General features: G+C 41.1%; 1 protein-coding gene across 1 annotated transcript; it reads left to right on the top strand.

The window, feature by feature from the left end:
- The first annotated feature begins 8748 nt into the window (after positions 1-8748).
- On the top strand, positions 8749-9255 carry LOC103200562 (sperm acrosome-associated protein 9-like). The gene is given in 1 exon segment (XM_042781547.1): positions 8749-9255. A coding segment is annotated over 1 exon segment (507 nt).
- Positions 9256-15941: the final 6686 nt, after the last annotated feature.

Here is a 15941-nt window from a genome sequence, read left to right as displayed (position 1 = left end):
AGGAAATAAGGAAGTGCTCTTCTGGAGTCTAAACGTCCTCATTACTTGTGCATTTATCCCAACCATGTGCTTCTGCGGAGGTATCCTTGGTCTCCTACCCACATCCTGACCAAGGTTCAAGATGAAGGAGTCCAGATGGAACATGAGTTGGATAAGTCTTTCTTTGTCATTACAGACAAGAAAATGGCAAGTGGAGACAATTATTTGCTTAATTCAGGCCCCTTAGCATCATAAATTTTGCTCAGTTTTCATTACTTGGGGATAAAATTGTTTTTAGGCCTAAAGAACTCAGCTAACTGGTCAATTTTTCCATTTTATTGTTCGGAAGTGGTCATAGCTTTGGAAGAACACTAGCCTCTCAGCTGCCTCCTTCCATCTCATATAAAAATATATTAAGAAAGTGAAGCCAAGTGAAGAAAAATTCAGCAGTGGGAGAAAAGTTGATGTGAAACCTTTAGGACAGCAGCTGGCCTCAGGAACTAGTTACTGATAAACTTTGAGCAGAAGAGCCTGAAATGAATGGGGTATCGGTGAGGGGAGCCAAGCCAGCCACACAGTGAAGTTTTGCAGAAGAGAAAAAGAGGGTATGGGGAATTAATTAATTATGTATTCCACCTGAAACACTGAGAACTGGAGACATTGCATAGGTTATTCAGAGGGTAACTTCTAATTCAGCAAGGTTTCAGGGAGCTTCTTACTCACAAAGGAAGCTACAGGAACCTCTGCCAAGAATATAGAATTGCCAAGTGTATATCAGGAGATATTGTGATATGTGTCTGCAGATGGTGGGTTTGCTTTCCTGTTTAGTAAGGAGTAACTCTGTTTTTGTTTGGTTCTCTTACCAGTCTCTATTCCCCGCTGATATTTTCTTTGGCAGAAAATGATTGCACTGGCCAAGCCAAATGGAAGCAATAAATCCAGGAGGCTCTATATTGTATTAACTCCAGCAAGGGGTTAGCCGGCCCCAAGACAAACATGCCTATTGTGATGTTGAAGATTTGGTGTTTGAAGGATGAATGAAGGGGTTTAAGTATGTGGAGCTGAAGCTGAGAAAAAGCTTTAAGGTTGGGGGTTACTCCAATTTTACTTGCTTTTTGTTACCCTTCTCAGAAGTTGGTGGGTAGAAAAATAATTCTGGAGGGGTAGTAAAAAAGCTAAAAATTTCAGCTAAAATGAAAGAAGGCCTTTTCCAATAAAGCTAACAGGACCAGGAAGAGACTGCCAAGTGCTGCTTACTCCAACCCCATTTTATTGGCAGTGAAGCAAGCCAAATACATGCTATGAAGACTAGCCCTTTCTTAGAAGTGACCTTTGTTGAGAAAACATCCTGTGTTTTGCTAAGTGGTCTATCTCTGAAGAATACTCTGAGTAAAAGAGAAATTCTAGCTGCAGCTTTGTCCATGTCAGGTGGTCTTGTTTCTAATGAGAGGACTGAGTCTCAAGAGTTCAATTAGATGCAGAAAATGAACAAGATAGGGGATAAGATACATAATTCCATGCAGTTGCTTTTCTTCTTTTTGTTTAATCTCTAGGCAGACAGTCCCCACACCCTACATCTGACCTGGACTAGGCCCTCACCTCTGAGCTGTTTATTCTAAAACTGAGCAGGCCTTGGAGACACAGTGTAAGGTAAATAGGATTCCCTGTCAGTCCATAGATTTGAACCCAAAATATTCTCTTGTGCACACAAATGTGTATGGTGGAGTCAGAAGCATTCACTGAATATTCCTCTTCCTGTTTTAAATCAAAGCACAGGTTTTTAAATAGACTGCATGTGCCAGAAAAGTCTATCTGAAGACTCAGTGTGATACACATTTGATGAGATAGCCAATGGGGCTTCTGGAGACTCATTCTGGAGCTGCTAAGGAGATCTCATGGGGTGCTTAGAGGAGAGACATCAGAAGCTAGACGTGTGGGTTGAAATGTCCCATGACTGATCAAAATAATGCATGAAAATTGAAGGCATAGAAATGACCTCTTAACATTTTGAGGCAACTTCTCATCTGTGCCTAACAAAAGAAAAAATAATTGGTGGATTTCTGATGAAAATTCTATGTAATGATTTAATGTGAATGGCTTAATACTCAGTGCTCCTTGTGAGCCACTGATCTATGTATCTGGCTATGTAAACTGAAAATACCAGGAGGCTGCTCAGATTGGGAAAATGCTGTAGAAAAATATTCCCTTACATTTGGGAGTAGGGCTAGAGGACTCATCTGTAAAACACCATTAGGTGATGCTCTTTCCTGAGCATGTGTCTTTTGCTCTCTTTGCCTTGTCTAAATTTGAGATTTGGTCTGTCCTCAGGGACTTCAGGAAATACATCTTAGGGCTCTCTTTGTGAACCCTTTGCTATGAAATAGGATTTAAGTCATTTAGATTTTCACTCATGACATTCAGGACACTGAAAACTAAGGGAGCATTTTCTTTTTTTTTTTTTTTTTACATCCTGTCCTTATACCTGTAGCTCACGAGTTTTTCCTACCTGAGATGTTTGTTATAATCTACATAGTTTTCTATAACATATCTCACAATCTGTTTAAGTCTATTCTCTAAACATTTCTGATAATGGCAAGAACACTGCAGTTCATATGCAGTTCTGAAGGAAAGATGGAGTACAAAAGATAATTTCATCTGATTAGTTTCTATGAGAAAGGCATATTTTGGAGAAGAGGAATATATGTTTACTGACTCTAAAACTTACTATTAAACTGGGATATACCCCCTCTGAGAAATTTGCAGCTAAAGAGAACTCAATTTTGAGAATAAACCCGGTGCATCTTCCTAGAAGCTACAATTTTCCCCAAGATTTGGTGTTTGGTATTGCTTTCATGTTGAAACACACGCAGACATATTACGAAACAGAAGTTCATCTGGCAATGGCCTCATGAGTGTTTGGGAGAGCAGCTGTGTTCTTAGGCTGTTTTCTTCGAGCACAAGCTTGGGTACCTCTTCTGGTTTCCTCAAGCCCCTGGTCAAATTATCCAAAAACAAGGTAAGCACGGGCTTACTTGTGCTTACTTATTAATCTGTAGTGAAGAATTTCACATGGATTTCACCATATAATGAGCCTGTGCTTACCTTGTTTGCTAGGTATTCTGTAGCTGTCAGAGACTGTAAATTTCAAAGGAGGCTTTGATTCTGTAGGAAGGTGCTGTGGAGTTGGGAGAGAGACAGATGCCAGCCATACCTAGAAGCAGAATCTTTGATGTGGTGAAAAAAAAAAAAAAAATGTGAAACTGTTCATAACAGATTAGTAAGGAAGCACAATTAAGTCCATGCTTACCTTGCTTAATTGGGTACTTTGACCCTGCTCAAACCCCACCTGTTCTAACCTTGGAAGCCACTGTAAGCTTGCTATGAGAATATACTTTAGTAAGCCTACAGCAAGCATCATCAAGAAGCAAAAAAAGTCCAGAGCTCAAGTAAAGAAGAGTAATTGTGGAAGATTTAATTAAATCCAACCAGCCACCATGTGGCTTCTTTCAGCTCAAGCATTCTTGCTTCAGAAGATTGTTTTGTTTTCATTCTCAGCCTCATCCCATTAGGCACTGGAAAGACCTCTAGTCTAACTAGCATGCCTGGATTCTAAAGCAGGGTCTTACCTCTTTGGCCCTCAGCTATAAAAAGATACCTTGAACGAAGGAATCATCAATGTCCCTCCTACCTCTAACTTTCTGGAATTCTAAATCCAGCAGTGAAGTCCCTGGGCAGCACAAATGGCTAAGTACACGCTACTATCCAAGAAGTTGGTGGTTTGAATCTACCCAGAGATGCATTGGAAGAAAGACCTGGCAATCTTTTTCAGAAAGATCACAGTCTTGAAAACCTTACAGGACACAGATCTACTCTGACACACATGGAGTTGTAGTTGGAATCAATTTGATGGCAACTGGTTTGATTTTGATTTTCTGTTCATTTGTTTTTGTTTGAGAATAAAGCAGTAAGGAATTTCCGGAAATATTTTCCTCCACATATTGCTGGTCTCTTTGTACTTTCTCCAACTTTCCTATGGTCCCTGCTTGTTCTTGCCAATCATTGGATACAAAAAGTGTATCAATTCAAACTCCATCCATCCTCTCCTCACCCAAACTTTGCAACAGGAGAGGTCTACCTTTCAGAAATGCAAGGGATCGGCCAGGCAAAGAGAAAACATAGGACCAGGTAATACTAGAAAATGGAGGACCTTTGCTGTCATCTAATAATATCTCATGAACTACTCCTACTAGATGAGAGAGCAGAACAGAGAGTGCTCTGCATGGAGTGGAGGACTAAAGAAAAAATTTATAACCAAAGTGCTTCCTAGCATAGCCCAGACTAACAGCTACCAATGCAGAATGATTAGAGGAGCTCTGAGAAAACACTCTACTTCCTAACTTTCACACATGGAAGCCAAACTGCTTTTCATTCAAGCATATGCTGTGTGTATTTTGCTTCTCCATGCAATCATCTTTAAATATCCATGAGTGTTTGAGGACTTATGGATGGATAGAGGCAAATTGGAATACAGGTAGGTATAGATGTCCACACAGGTAAGAACAGATAGATATATAAAACCAAGCCAAACTCACTGTCAGCAAGTCTATTCTGACTCACAGTGACTCCCATAGGGTTTGCAAGGTGGTGAATCTTTAAGGAAATACATTGGCCCATCTTTCTCCCACAGAGCATATGTGTAAATACAAATATGTGAATGCAGACACATATATTCATTGAAAATACAAATATGGACACTCCTCAGACATAACCAAACACCTTCCAACCAATGGCTGGGTTTGGAGGCTTAGGATCATATTCTCATGGGACAATGCAGATAATTGACATAACACAGTTTACAAAGATCATGATCTGAATCCTAATGAAGTGAATAGTACTTTGGGTCTACTTAAAAAACATCAATGTGAGATCAAAAGGGCAACAATTTCTCAAAAGCAAAGATGAGAAGATAAGGGGGCAAGGAAACTAGAGCACTGGAAAGGGTACAAACAGAACAAAATTAATGAGACTATTGACACACTGTGATAAATGTAGCTTAATGTCACTGAAAAATTTGTATGGAAATGTCAAACTGGAACCTAACTTGATGTATAAACATTCACCAAAAAATCAATAAAATATTATTTTAAAAAGACTATTCATCAATCTCTCAACTCCCATTAAGGTGGAATTGTAGTTGTAGCACCTGCAGCTGGTGACAGTTGAAGCCCTCCTGATTGTTGTAGCGAGTATGGCCCACTACAATTTGAATCTGCTGAGGAAAATGTGGAACACAAATGCAGCTCACCACTGCCTTACAGAAAGTCGTTTGCTATCAGCCAAATGTCACCCATTGGTTGTAAACTGAGGAAGGCTTGTCTTTCCTGATACATTTAAATCTTGTCTCAGGCTTGGATACTTAATTAGGTTATTTTTTAAAAAATGTTAATTAGTCATCTTGTCATATACTGTACCTAAATGATGGGAAAAGAGTCAGATGATGATTTTGTTCCATACTAATGTTCATGTGTATCTTCCATGAAAAGGTGGACAGTAGGTTAATCCAGCAGCAGGTGCAAAGGAGCTTCCTCAGTGGCCCATCCCTAAATCCTCTCCAACCCCTTACCTACTGCCAGGGTTCAGCCCTGTGTAAAAGCCACAAAAATCTAGATGCTTGGCATAAGAGTCTTCTACACAGGGGGCTGACCAAGCTCTAAGGATTCCAGCTCTAAGATGCCAGCTCTAAGGACTTGAAAAGGCAACCTTCAGACACTCAAGCCTCTAACATGAACAAACACATTGACCTCCATGCCTGCTTGTTCTAGATCATTGGTATGCTTTCACTAAAGACAGTCTAGAAAATCAATGGCTACTATGGGACACCTCTGAGTTCTAATGGTGTTTTTATCTTGTTTTGTTCTTGAATGGTTTTCCTGAATTCTTCCAGGGTACTGTCTGTCTTATAGTTTCTGTTTATGGTTTCCTTGAGCTCTTGGAGAATCCTATATGTGGGGTTCTGAATTACTTCTCAGATTCTTCTATTGCTTGTTCTTCTTCCATGATAGATAATTCTTTACCCTGGGCTTTTATTTCTATTGTCTTGTCCTATTGTTTCTTGTTTTATTTGAGATCGTCTGTTGTTTCCTAGACATTTTGAAGTTGTTGTCTTTAATTGTTTAGTTACATATTGATTTGTTTCACCCTGATTTTATGTTTTAGTATATCTGAAAGTGTGGAGCACGTGTACTTTTTTGGTTGTTAACTTGGTGTACTGGGTTGCTCTCCAGCTCTCTCTGTGTTGGTGGAATCACTGATGAGAATATGGGTGCAGGTCTCTGTCATGAAGAGGATTTGGAGTTGAGATGAGCAGGTGTTGTCCATCATCTGTTGTTGATTCTTTGGTGTAGGAACTATTGGCATTCAGTGTAATAACTCCTATTGCCTGGTGGAGATTTAATGTGTTCCTTTTATTGGATGAGGCAGGGGAGAGAAGGAAGAAAGAAAGAAAAGGTGCCAGAAGTGAGCCCCTGGACAGAAAGGTAGGAGTTTTCTGTGTTTGGAGAGACAGTTTAGTTAGTAATGTGGGCACAGGCAGGGTAGTTTGTGTCTCTCTGAGTCATCTACTGATGATGACATCCTACTGTCAATCAAAGATTCACAGTTCAAAATCAACAGAGACTCCAATGGGTAGAGACCCGTTACTTTCTGCTTGGATTGGGAAGCTACAAAAACCCAGTACCCCAGTCCACTCTATGTTAAAAGGGGTCATGGAAGAGTTGATTACCAGTTCACTGCCATGCACTCACTCCAGGGCTCCACCTACTTGGAGGGAGTTTATCCCTTTCCCCAACTCCTTTCTAGACTTTATGGCAGCCCAAGCATAGGGGGTTCTTGATCTATTTCCCAATGAGATTATCTACTCACTCAGAGCCCAAGGTCACCACCAAAATCTCCCTGTGTGGGTATTCTGAGTCCGCAGTGCATCTGTGGGTTCTGTGATTTTATTTTTCCTCCTTCCCTCTGCCAACCTCTTTTGTATTTCTAATGAGTCCTCTCTGTCTATGTCTCTGTCTCTGCCACCTAGGCTAGTTAGTTTATTTTTCCCAGTTGTTTAATCTGCTCTTTTTTCCACCTTCACTAAATCTGATACTCTATTTTCTCCTTAGTAGCTCATAACTCCAGTATCATTGTTTCTCTCTGCTTTACCTAGTTACTCAGGGGTTAAGTTGGTTAGAGAGACCAAATGTGCCAATTATAGGTATGATGCCATCTTCCCCTCTCCCCACTATGGGACTCTTCTGAGCAAGATAAACTAGTTTTCCTGCTAGAAAGGCTCTTGAATCAAATAGACACAATAGGATGTCTATTTTAATTAATATTTTAAAGCCTTTAAAAGATGTAATGAAAATAAAATAGTTTCTGAAGGATAATGTTTCTATAACTGAACAAAATAAGGAACTACAATATCAGGACCCTGCAGCTGCTCCCTCTGCCCTCCAGCAGGAGTTTCTATTTCCTGTGCCTTCTTATTCTTCTTATAATATTCTTTCTGAACTTCCCATTTTTCCTAAAGAAACTACTAAGGATATAAAGTCCATTCCAGAAATGTTTTTTAAACTGCATCCTACAAGCTCCAGGATGAACACCAAGAAACTTCTAGTGATGTCAGTATATCCTTTGTTCCTTGGACTCACACAGAATCACATTGTATTATTAAGGATTTCCCAAGATTATGTGAGGACCCTTATACATTTGCTGAAGAATTTAAATCCTTAATGAAGCTCACCAGCCCAGATTATCATTGTATCCATTAGTCCATATGTTAACAGTTTTCAAACCAAATAAACTGATGGCCTTACAAACACAACAATTATACTTTTCTGACCAAAAAAATAAATCCAAACTCTAGAGGCACTAAACCCAGAGCTCACAATTATTGGAAGAAACTCAAGAATTGGGGGGAGGGGGGGGAAGGATTGCTTTAAATTAAAGAACAAATGAAAGAAACAATCTACACGAAAGACTCAAGTTTCAACCAATTAGTTTAAATGAGCCTGGATTTCCCCCTTACCGGGACTCTGGTTTGAGGTTCATGTGCAAAAACACTATAAGGTGAATAAACAAGAAGTAATTTAAAGTTTCAGTGATCACATGGGAAAATGGGCTCCCATTTATGTTGTCTTTCCTTTTCTCTGGGGTACTTTTATTTAATGCTTCTGGTTTTTCCAGAAGATCTGATATCCCTCCATCTGAGACTTTAGCAAATTAATAAGTTTGTGTAAGACATTTTTTTCTGTTGAATTAAGTCAATATCATTTTTTAAAAAAACTATATACATTGTAAGAAACTAGGGTCCTCATATATTTGTCTTGTGTAGTATTGTATGAACCTGGTTTTTGAGCTGGATTCACAGATCGGTGAATTTATAGTTTTTCTGCTTCATTTTGTTCTTAGAATTTGTTTCCAGTCTAGAATGTTCTGTTTAATTTTCTACTTCATATCAGGTTGAAAGCCATAACTGATGTTTTTCATGAGCTGTCTAAAATTCTGTTATTTTCTCTTTCAAGAAAAACTGCTTCTTGCCCCCCAGGGCACCAGACACCCATGGAGTCACTCAGCTTCAGGGCGCTCTGTGCCAGGACAAGCAAAGTTAAAGAGCGCTGGGGCCCCGGGGGCAGAGCGGCCCAGGCCCACTCCTGCACTGGATTCCAGAAAAGGGACATGGGGAAGAAAGAGATTCCTGCCCTCCATCAGTGACCTCCAAGGAAGACAATGAATGAGGTGAAAGAATCCCTTCAAAAGATCTAGCTGACCTACAAGCTTTTCCAGCAGCAGCAATTCACATTTATCGGTGCTCTGGAGCACTGCAGAGAAAACGCCCACGACAAGATCCAGCCCATCCCCAGCATAGGACAGGTGCAGAGCTACATGGAACACCACTGCAACACCATGGACTGGCGCATTCTGCTCATGTTCCTGGACATCTGTATGGAGCTGAACAAACTCTGCCAACGCTTTGAAGCCCTACACTCTGGCACCCCAGTCACTGACAGACTCCTAGAGAAATGCAAAACCCTTGTTAGCCAAAGCAATGACTTAAGTAGCCTCAGAGCCAAATATCCTCACAAAGTGGTGAACCACCTCAGCTGTGATGAGGCCAGGAACCACTACAGAGGCATAGTTAGTCTTATCCCCATAGTCTTAGACTTAATGAAAGAATGGATTGCCCACTCAGAGAAGTTACCCGGCAAAGTGCTGCAGCAAGTGAGTGACCCCTAGGCATGCACCTAAAGCACCATGAGAGCCACCTGTCCTCACCAAACCACAGACACCCAGACTCAGTTAAAAACAAACAAACATAGGGAACTTCCAAAAACCAGCTTCAAATCTAAAGTGAAAGACAAATGATATTTAAAACCTCCTTGGAGACCACCTGGTAAGAAACTGTAAATCAAAGCCAGTGACCTATTGGGTAAGGTGTGGCTGCTTTGTTATTTAATTTGGTTGCCACTGGTCAATCCATTTTCACTGGTACTACAGTCCCTGCCACATATTAACCCCAAAAGGGACTGGCAAATACATTATTGAGAATCTCTCACTCTCTCTTGCTTTAACTTGCTTTTAACTTTTCTTCACCTCTAAGTGTCAGGCTCTGTGCTGATGGAAAATGATCCTCACTTAACACAAGTTGCCAAACAGTGTGTTGTTGGTAGAGGGTGTTCCAGGAAGGCTGGCAGAGAGGGAGGGCAGGCAACTGCCCTGTCCAGGTCCTCTCTGAGCCACCACCAGCCCTCTGCTAGGCCTGCCCAGGTTGTGGGTTTCAGCTGTCCAGCTTGAGCGGTCAGCTGGAGGAAACTACGCAGCTTGTATCTCCTACCATCCCACCACTTTGGCAATACACAGCCTCTCAGCAAAATGGGTGTCCTCTCAGCTCACAGGGCTGCTGTTGTAAGTATCAGCATGTTGAACTAAGTGTGTTTCAGTATCTGGACCAAAGCCACAAAGGGAATGAACTCACCTTTCCCTCTCTTTTAGTTGGGAAAGGAAGATATATGATAGAAGTCAGAATAATTCTGAGTCAGTGGCTCTTGTATGAGGATAATTACCTAGCTATCACAACATAATCAAAGCCCAAACATTATAAAATTGTCAGTAGCTGCAGAGCTTGTCTGACTGTTGGTTTTTCCCTTCACAGGGGATGACTTAGTTTCTGTATTCTTGCTTCCTTGGGGGGGGGGGGAGACAGTCAAGAATAAAAGTGTTCTACCACCAAAAAAAAAAGAAAAACTGCTTCTTATGTCTGGGGATTTTGTCAATGGCATTATGGTCCCCAGATTTCCAATAGTACTGACTCCTTATCTATTACTCTCTAATATCCCTTAGGATACTACACATTTTACTGTATTGATCTTTGTAACACATTTTTTAGTATAACTGTCCACCCAAGAGCCAATATTTACTTACTTTCACTTAAGAAAAGTAACATGTTTTAATCTAACCCTAATCTTCTTGACAAGATATTAAAAGATGCACCAAAAGGCTACAGGATTCATTAAATATTCTTTATGCCTTATTTTCTTTTTGGATGTTTTAAACTGGTTGCCCAATAGTATGGGTTCTTACACTGAATATTACAAATTGGATTAATTCTTTTGGTTTTAATATTAATTTTTATAAGTCTAGTCAAAAGTTTTATGAAACATATGCCAAATATTTGTACTCACCATGTAACACTGCTTGCTATGGAAAAGATCATGTACTTTAAAAAAAATATTTACTACTCCTTAGAAAATAATTCAGTTCTTATGGGTTAGCAGCCCTCTATACCAAGAATTCCTACTAATTCAACCCTGATCTTACATGCCCTTTCTTGAAAACATCACAGAAGTAGAAATCCAAAGTATGGCATGGAAAAGATGAAACAGATGGTGCCCAGCTACTGTTTATGGATAGTGACTTAGGTCTTAAAAGCTTATCTCCAAAATAGGCAGCCATCTAAATAACATAAGAAAAATAAATCTATGCAGAAGAAGACACTCTTATAAAAATGATCAGTGAATTTCTATAGAAATTATTGATCAATAGGGTAGATTGCAGAAAAGCCCCCACATCTAGGTGTGTGTTTAAGAGAGACTTCTACTCAAGGTGCAGACTGAGATCCATTTAGTATTATACCAACCCACCAGCCACTCCTCGGAAGGAAGGTTGGGCAATCCTACTTCCGTAGTGATACTGCCTCGGAAACCCAAGGAGGGGTCGCTATGAGTCGGGGCCGACTCGACGGCACATAACAACAACAACAACAAATCTGAAAATAAGAGGCATTAGAGTCATGGTCATAATGATGGGTTAATCTGCACTGACTCAGAGAGGATGAGGAGGAGGGAAGGTAGAACTGCAGCTCCTTTCAGAAAGAATATTTTTTCACAAGCTGTCCCTATCCTTGAAATATGAGTAAAATCATTTTAACAAAGTGCTTGTTAGGCTAGTTCCCAGACAGGATGTCTATAGATTAACTAAAGTATGACTTATAGTTACTAATGTGTGATTAATGGTTACTGTTTCCCTAAACACTTTCTATACAAAAGCCCTTATCATTTTCTGTACTTTGGAGAAATTTTTAATTTTACAGATTGCTGCCCAACTGCAGTTGTAATATCCTTCAATAATTCTCTTTACTCCAATTTTTTCAGAGACTCAGCCTTGCTCTTTGACAGCCTTCATTGTCTTTTGCTTGGACTACATATTCCAACACCTCCCCAGCTTGTTTATTGCATATCTACTCTTTCACAACTGCTAATCTATTTACAATGAAAATCTGACCACATTTCTCCTTGGCCTCAGATTTCTCCCTGGCTCTCAGTTCCCTAGAAGAGATAATTTTACAAAGTCCTGCCTGTCTATTCAGTGTCATGGCTGCCCGCCCTCTGGCATGCCAGCAAGCAAGAGGTCCTTCACTCATACTCACCTTGTGACTTTGCTTTGGCTGCCACCTTTGCCCCAGTCCCTCTTCTATTTCATTTGACTGACACCTAGTTATCTTCAAAGGTTCAGCACAGGAGACTCCATTTGAGCCTCTTCCCTGATTGCCCTTTCTGCTCCCCAAATACCCCATGCATAGCTCTATCACTGCACTTCCATACAGTGTCATAGCTAACAGTTCAATGGATCTGTCTATCCTCACCACTGGACTATAAGATCCTCAAAAGCAGGAAATGGATCTTATTTATCCCATCCCCAACATCTAGGGCAGTGATTTTCAATGAGGAGTGATTTTTCACTCAGGGGATATTTGTCAATGTCTGGAGACTTTTATGGTTATCACAATCTCTGTGTGTGTAGTGGGGGATGCTATTAACACCTAGTAGATAGAGACCAGAGATATTGCTAAACATCCTGCAGTGCACAGGACAGCCCCAAAACAAAGAGCTGCCTGGCCCAAAATGTTAATAGAAACCTTGATGTAAGAAAATGAGTAAGTTTTTAATTAATGTTGCTTACAATTAGGCAGGAGCTCTGGTAGCATAGTGCCTAAGGCACTTGACTGCTAACCAGAAGGCTGGTGGTTCAAATCCACCAGGCACTCCTTGGAAGGAAGGTTGGGCAATCTGCTTCTGTAGTGATGTTGTTGTTGTTGTTGTTATGTGCCGTTGAGTCAAACCCGACTCATACTGCCTCGGAAACCCAAGGAGGGGTCACTGAGTCGGGTCCAACTTGACAGCACACAATAACACAACAACTGAAATGTTGGCAGTTTGAACCACCCAGTGGTTCTGTGAGATAAAGGTCTGGTATTCTCTTTCTGTAAAAATCATAGCATAGAAGACCTTATGGGGCAGTTCTACTCTGTCACATGGCTTTGCTTTGAGCCAAAATTGGCTCAAAAGCACTCAACACCAACAACAATCTTACAGAAGTAGATCTCCAGGCTTTTCTTCTGCAGCACTGCTGGATGTATTCAAACTGCTAACCTTTCCATTTGAACTGAGGGCAAACTGTTTGTGCCACCCAGGAACCTGCTTGATAAAGGGACTTGCACCTAAGTCACCTAGTCAGCAATGACAGTTTAGAAGCCAATGGAAGGACTTTACCAAAACTGAATTTAGCACTACTGCATCCATTTCTGAAGCCCTAACAGGGGCACTCTGATGGCATAGTGGATAAGGCACTTGACTGCTAATTGGAAGGTCAGCAGTTCAAACCAACCAGCTGCTCTGTGGAAGAAAGACAGGGGTCACTATGAGTTGGGTTTTAACAAAGACTGGGGTATGAAGGTTGCTTCCTAGAGAGTCAAGGTGAAGAAAGAAATGGAGAGTCATGCTGGGAGAGAAGCTTTACAATATGTCTTTGTTTCTTGAGTTTCCAGGTCTTTCTTCACATCTCATGGCTACCCATCTTGCTGCACATCATGGCTAACCTTGGCATTTCAGATCACACACAGTCCAAACCTACCTTTCAATGTCTTTCACTGGGTGGGCTTGGTGGGGGGCACTGTTGATATATTGGTCAGGTCTATTCTTCACTGCAGGACTGACTGAAATCTCTGATCTTCACTCACTAAGTATCTGTTGCATCTCCACTCAAAGTGATCATGAGAAAACACGTCTGGAAATTTCCAAATGCCCCCAACCCAGGAGAGTAGTACTGTTTCCCCTCCTGTCCCTTAAATGAGAATCATCAAAGACCAGATGGGAGTGTTGTATTTATGCTGAAAACAGTATATCTTGGTCAAGACAAGAAAGGAGTCAGAACAATGGCTAAGAGAGGTCTTAAAAAACACCTTCATCAAAATGGTCTGTGTGGTTTGTTAAAAATAAGATTCCCAGGCTCCACCTTAAGAAGGTATGCAAGATGCAAAATCATCATTTGGCCTTTGGTTCGGAAGGAAGATGGGGCAATCTACTTCCATAGTGATACTGCCTCAGAAACCAAAGGAGGGGTCACTATGAGTCGAGTCTGACTCGATGGCACATAACAACAACAACAACAACTTGTGTTGTTTCCAGAGAGTTGGACCATAGCTGAGGCTAATGAGTAGGGGCTTCCCAGCCCAAAAGGGATCACCTGGGGCCCAATGTTGACTAAGCCTCAGGAGACATGATGTAATCTATCATGGCCATGTGCTGAGCCCAAAAAGACCTTGGAAGGTGGAGCTTCCCAGTTGGTGACCATGCATAGGAGAGGATGGTGTATACATTTGGAACATAGAGGGTCCAAATTATAGCCTCTCCCGGACCTCACCCTATGTGATTCATTCTTTGCATCACTTTTTGTTATATTAAAGCTGTTATCACAGGTATGGTATATTCTCTGTGAATCTTGTGAATTATTAGACCCAAAGGGTTTGCAGCTAGTACCCTGAGGTGGTAGAGGAAACCAGCCGGTCTGAAGGACAGGGAGTCTTGTGGACTCCCAAGCTTGCAGCCAGTATCCACTAACCAAACCCTGAGTGACTGGGGATGAGAGAGAGAGAAAAGTGATGCATGGGCACCTGGGATCTTAACTGAATAGGGGAGGGAAGCTGAGATTTTCACAGGACATAGCTGGCACGTGGAGTAGGATTTGTTATCCTCCACACAATTTGGCATCAGAAGTGTGTCATCTTAGTCTCCCTGTACTGGTTTGCACAATTGGTGATGAGGCTGGGATTCATTCTGAAAAAACCAAACTCACTGCCATGGAGTCAGATCCTCCTTGGGTTTCTGAGGTAGTATCACTACAGAAGTAGATTGCCCAACCTTCCTTCCAAGGAATGCCTAGTGGGTTTGAACTGCCAGCCTTCTGGTTAGCAGTGAAATGCCTTAGGCACTACACCACCAGAGCTCCTGGGATTCATTAGAGAAGGTCTAATGTCACAATGTGACATGGTAGAATTCTGAGTTAATTCAACTAGAGTAGGGCCCTGACATTGCATTTGTTAAAAGCTCCTCAGATGAGTCTAATATTAAGCCAGGGTAAAGAAATAATACCATTATGGAATCTTTCCAGTTAAGACATGATTAGCAATTAAAAGGAGGTGACACTATGAGTTGGATCCAACTCAACAGCAGTGAGTTTTTCTCTTCTGAAGGGGTCCTGATGGTGTAGTAGTTAAAGCATGGTTCAAACCCACCAGTCAGTCACTCTGCAGAAAGATGAGGCAGTCTGCGTCCATAAAGATTTATAGTCTTGGAAAACCAATGGGGGTCACTATGAATTGGAATCAACTGGATGGCAGTGAGTGTGGGGTTTTTTTGGTTTTTCTCTTCTGAGTTAGATGCAAACAACTTAAAACAATAGTTTGCATCTTGCCTGCATCCTCTATGGAGCTTTTTAAAATCTTGATGCCCAAGCCACACCCCATACTATTAAAATCAAAATCTTTGGGGGCAGGAGTGTTTTTAAAGTTCCTCAGGTGGCTACAATATGTAGCCAATTTTGAGACCTACTGATTCAGAGTATTTTCCTGTCTTCCCCTATAATGCTCTGTTCTTGGCTTCTACCTCTCCTCCAACTCCTTTTTTCCCTAAAATCTGAAAAAGCTTATGGGGTGGAGTCAGGGCAAGACTACTGAGAGTGAGAAAGCAAGATTCAATCTGGTTCTCTTCACCACTTAACTTCTGGCCATCACTTACCCAGCACTCTGGGAGTAGTTAAAGAGCAGTGGAGCAACCTTTAGGCCTATGGTTACATATTTCCAAGGGGAGATTCTTGGACCAGCATCAAGCCTATTTTTTTTTTTTTTATCTTGGTTCTTCCCTGAGGTTTCTAAATATTGTTCCAGACAGGGATTTCTGCTTTTATTCTTTTCCAACATTCATTTATGTGGTATGCGTGGGTCAAGGAAGCAATGGAAAGCTGGAAACCATTACCTTCTAATTAGCAAATGTCTCAGTGGCTGAAATTTGCCAGTAACAGTGCCAGTACAGCACCTGGGATGGTAGGTACTTTCACTCATACTTAACCCGTACTCAAGTTTATTTTCA

This window comes from Orycteropus afer, unplaced genomic scaffold, assembly GCF_000298275.1.
Source record: "Orycteropus afer afer isolate SDZICR_OR568_19922 unplaced genomic scaffold, OryAfe1.0 scaffold00131, whole genome shotgun sequence".
Lineage (NCBI taxonomy): Eukaryota > Metazoa > Chordata > Mammalia > Tubulidentata > Orycteropodidae > Orycteropus > Orycteropus afer.
The sequence above is the reverse complement of the archived record's forward strand: the minus strand, read 5'-3'. Positions and strand labels throughout refer to the sequence as shown.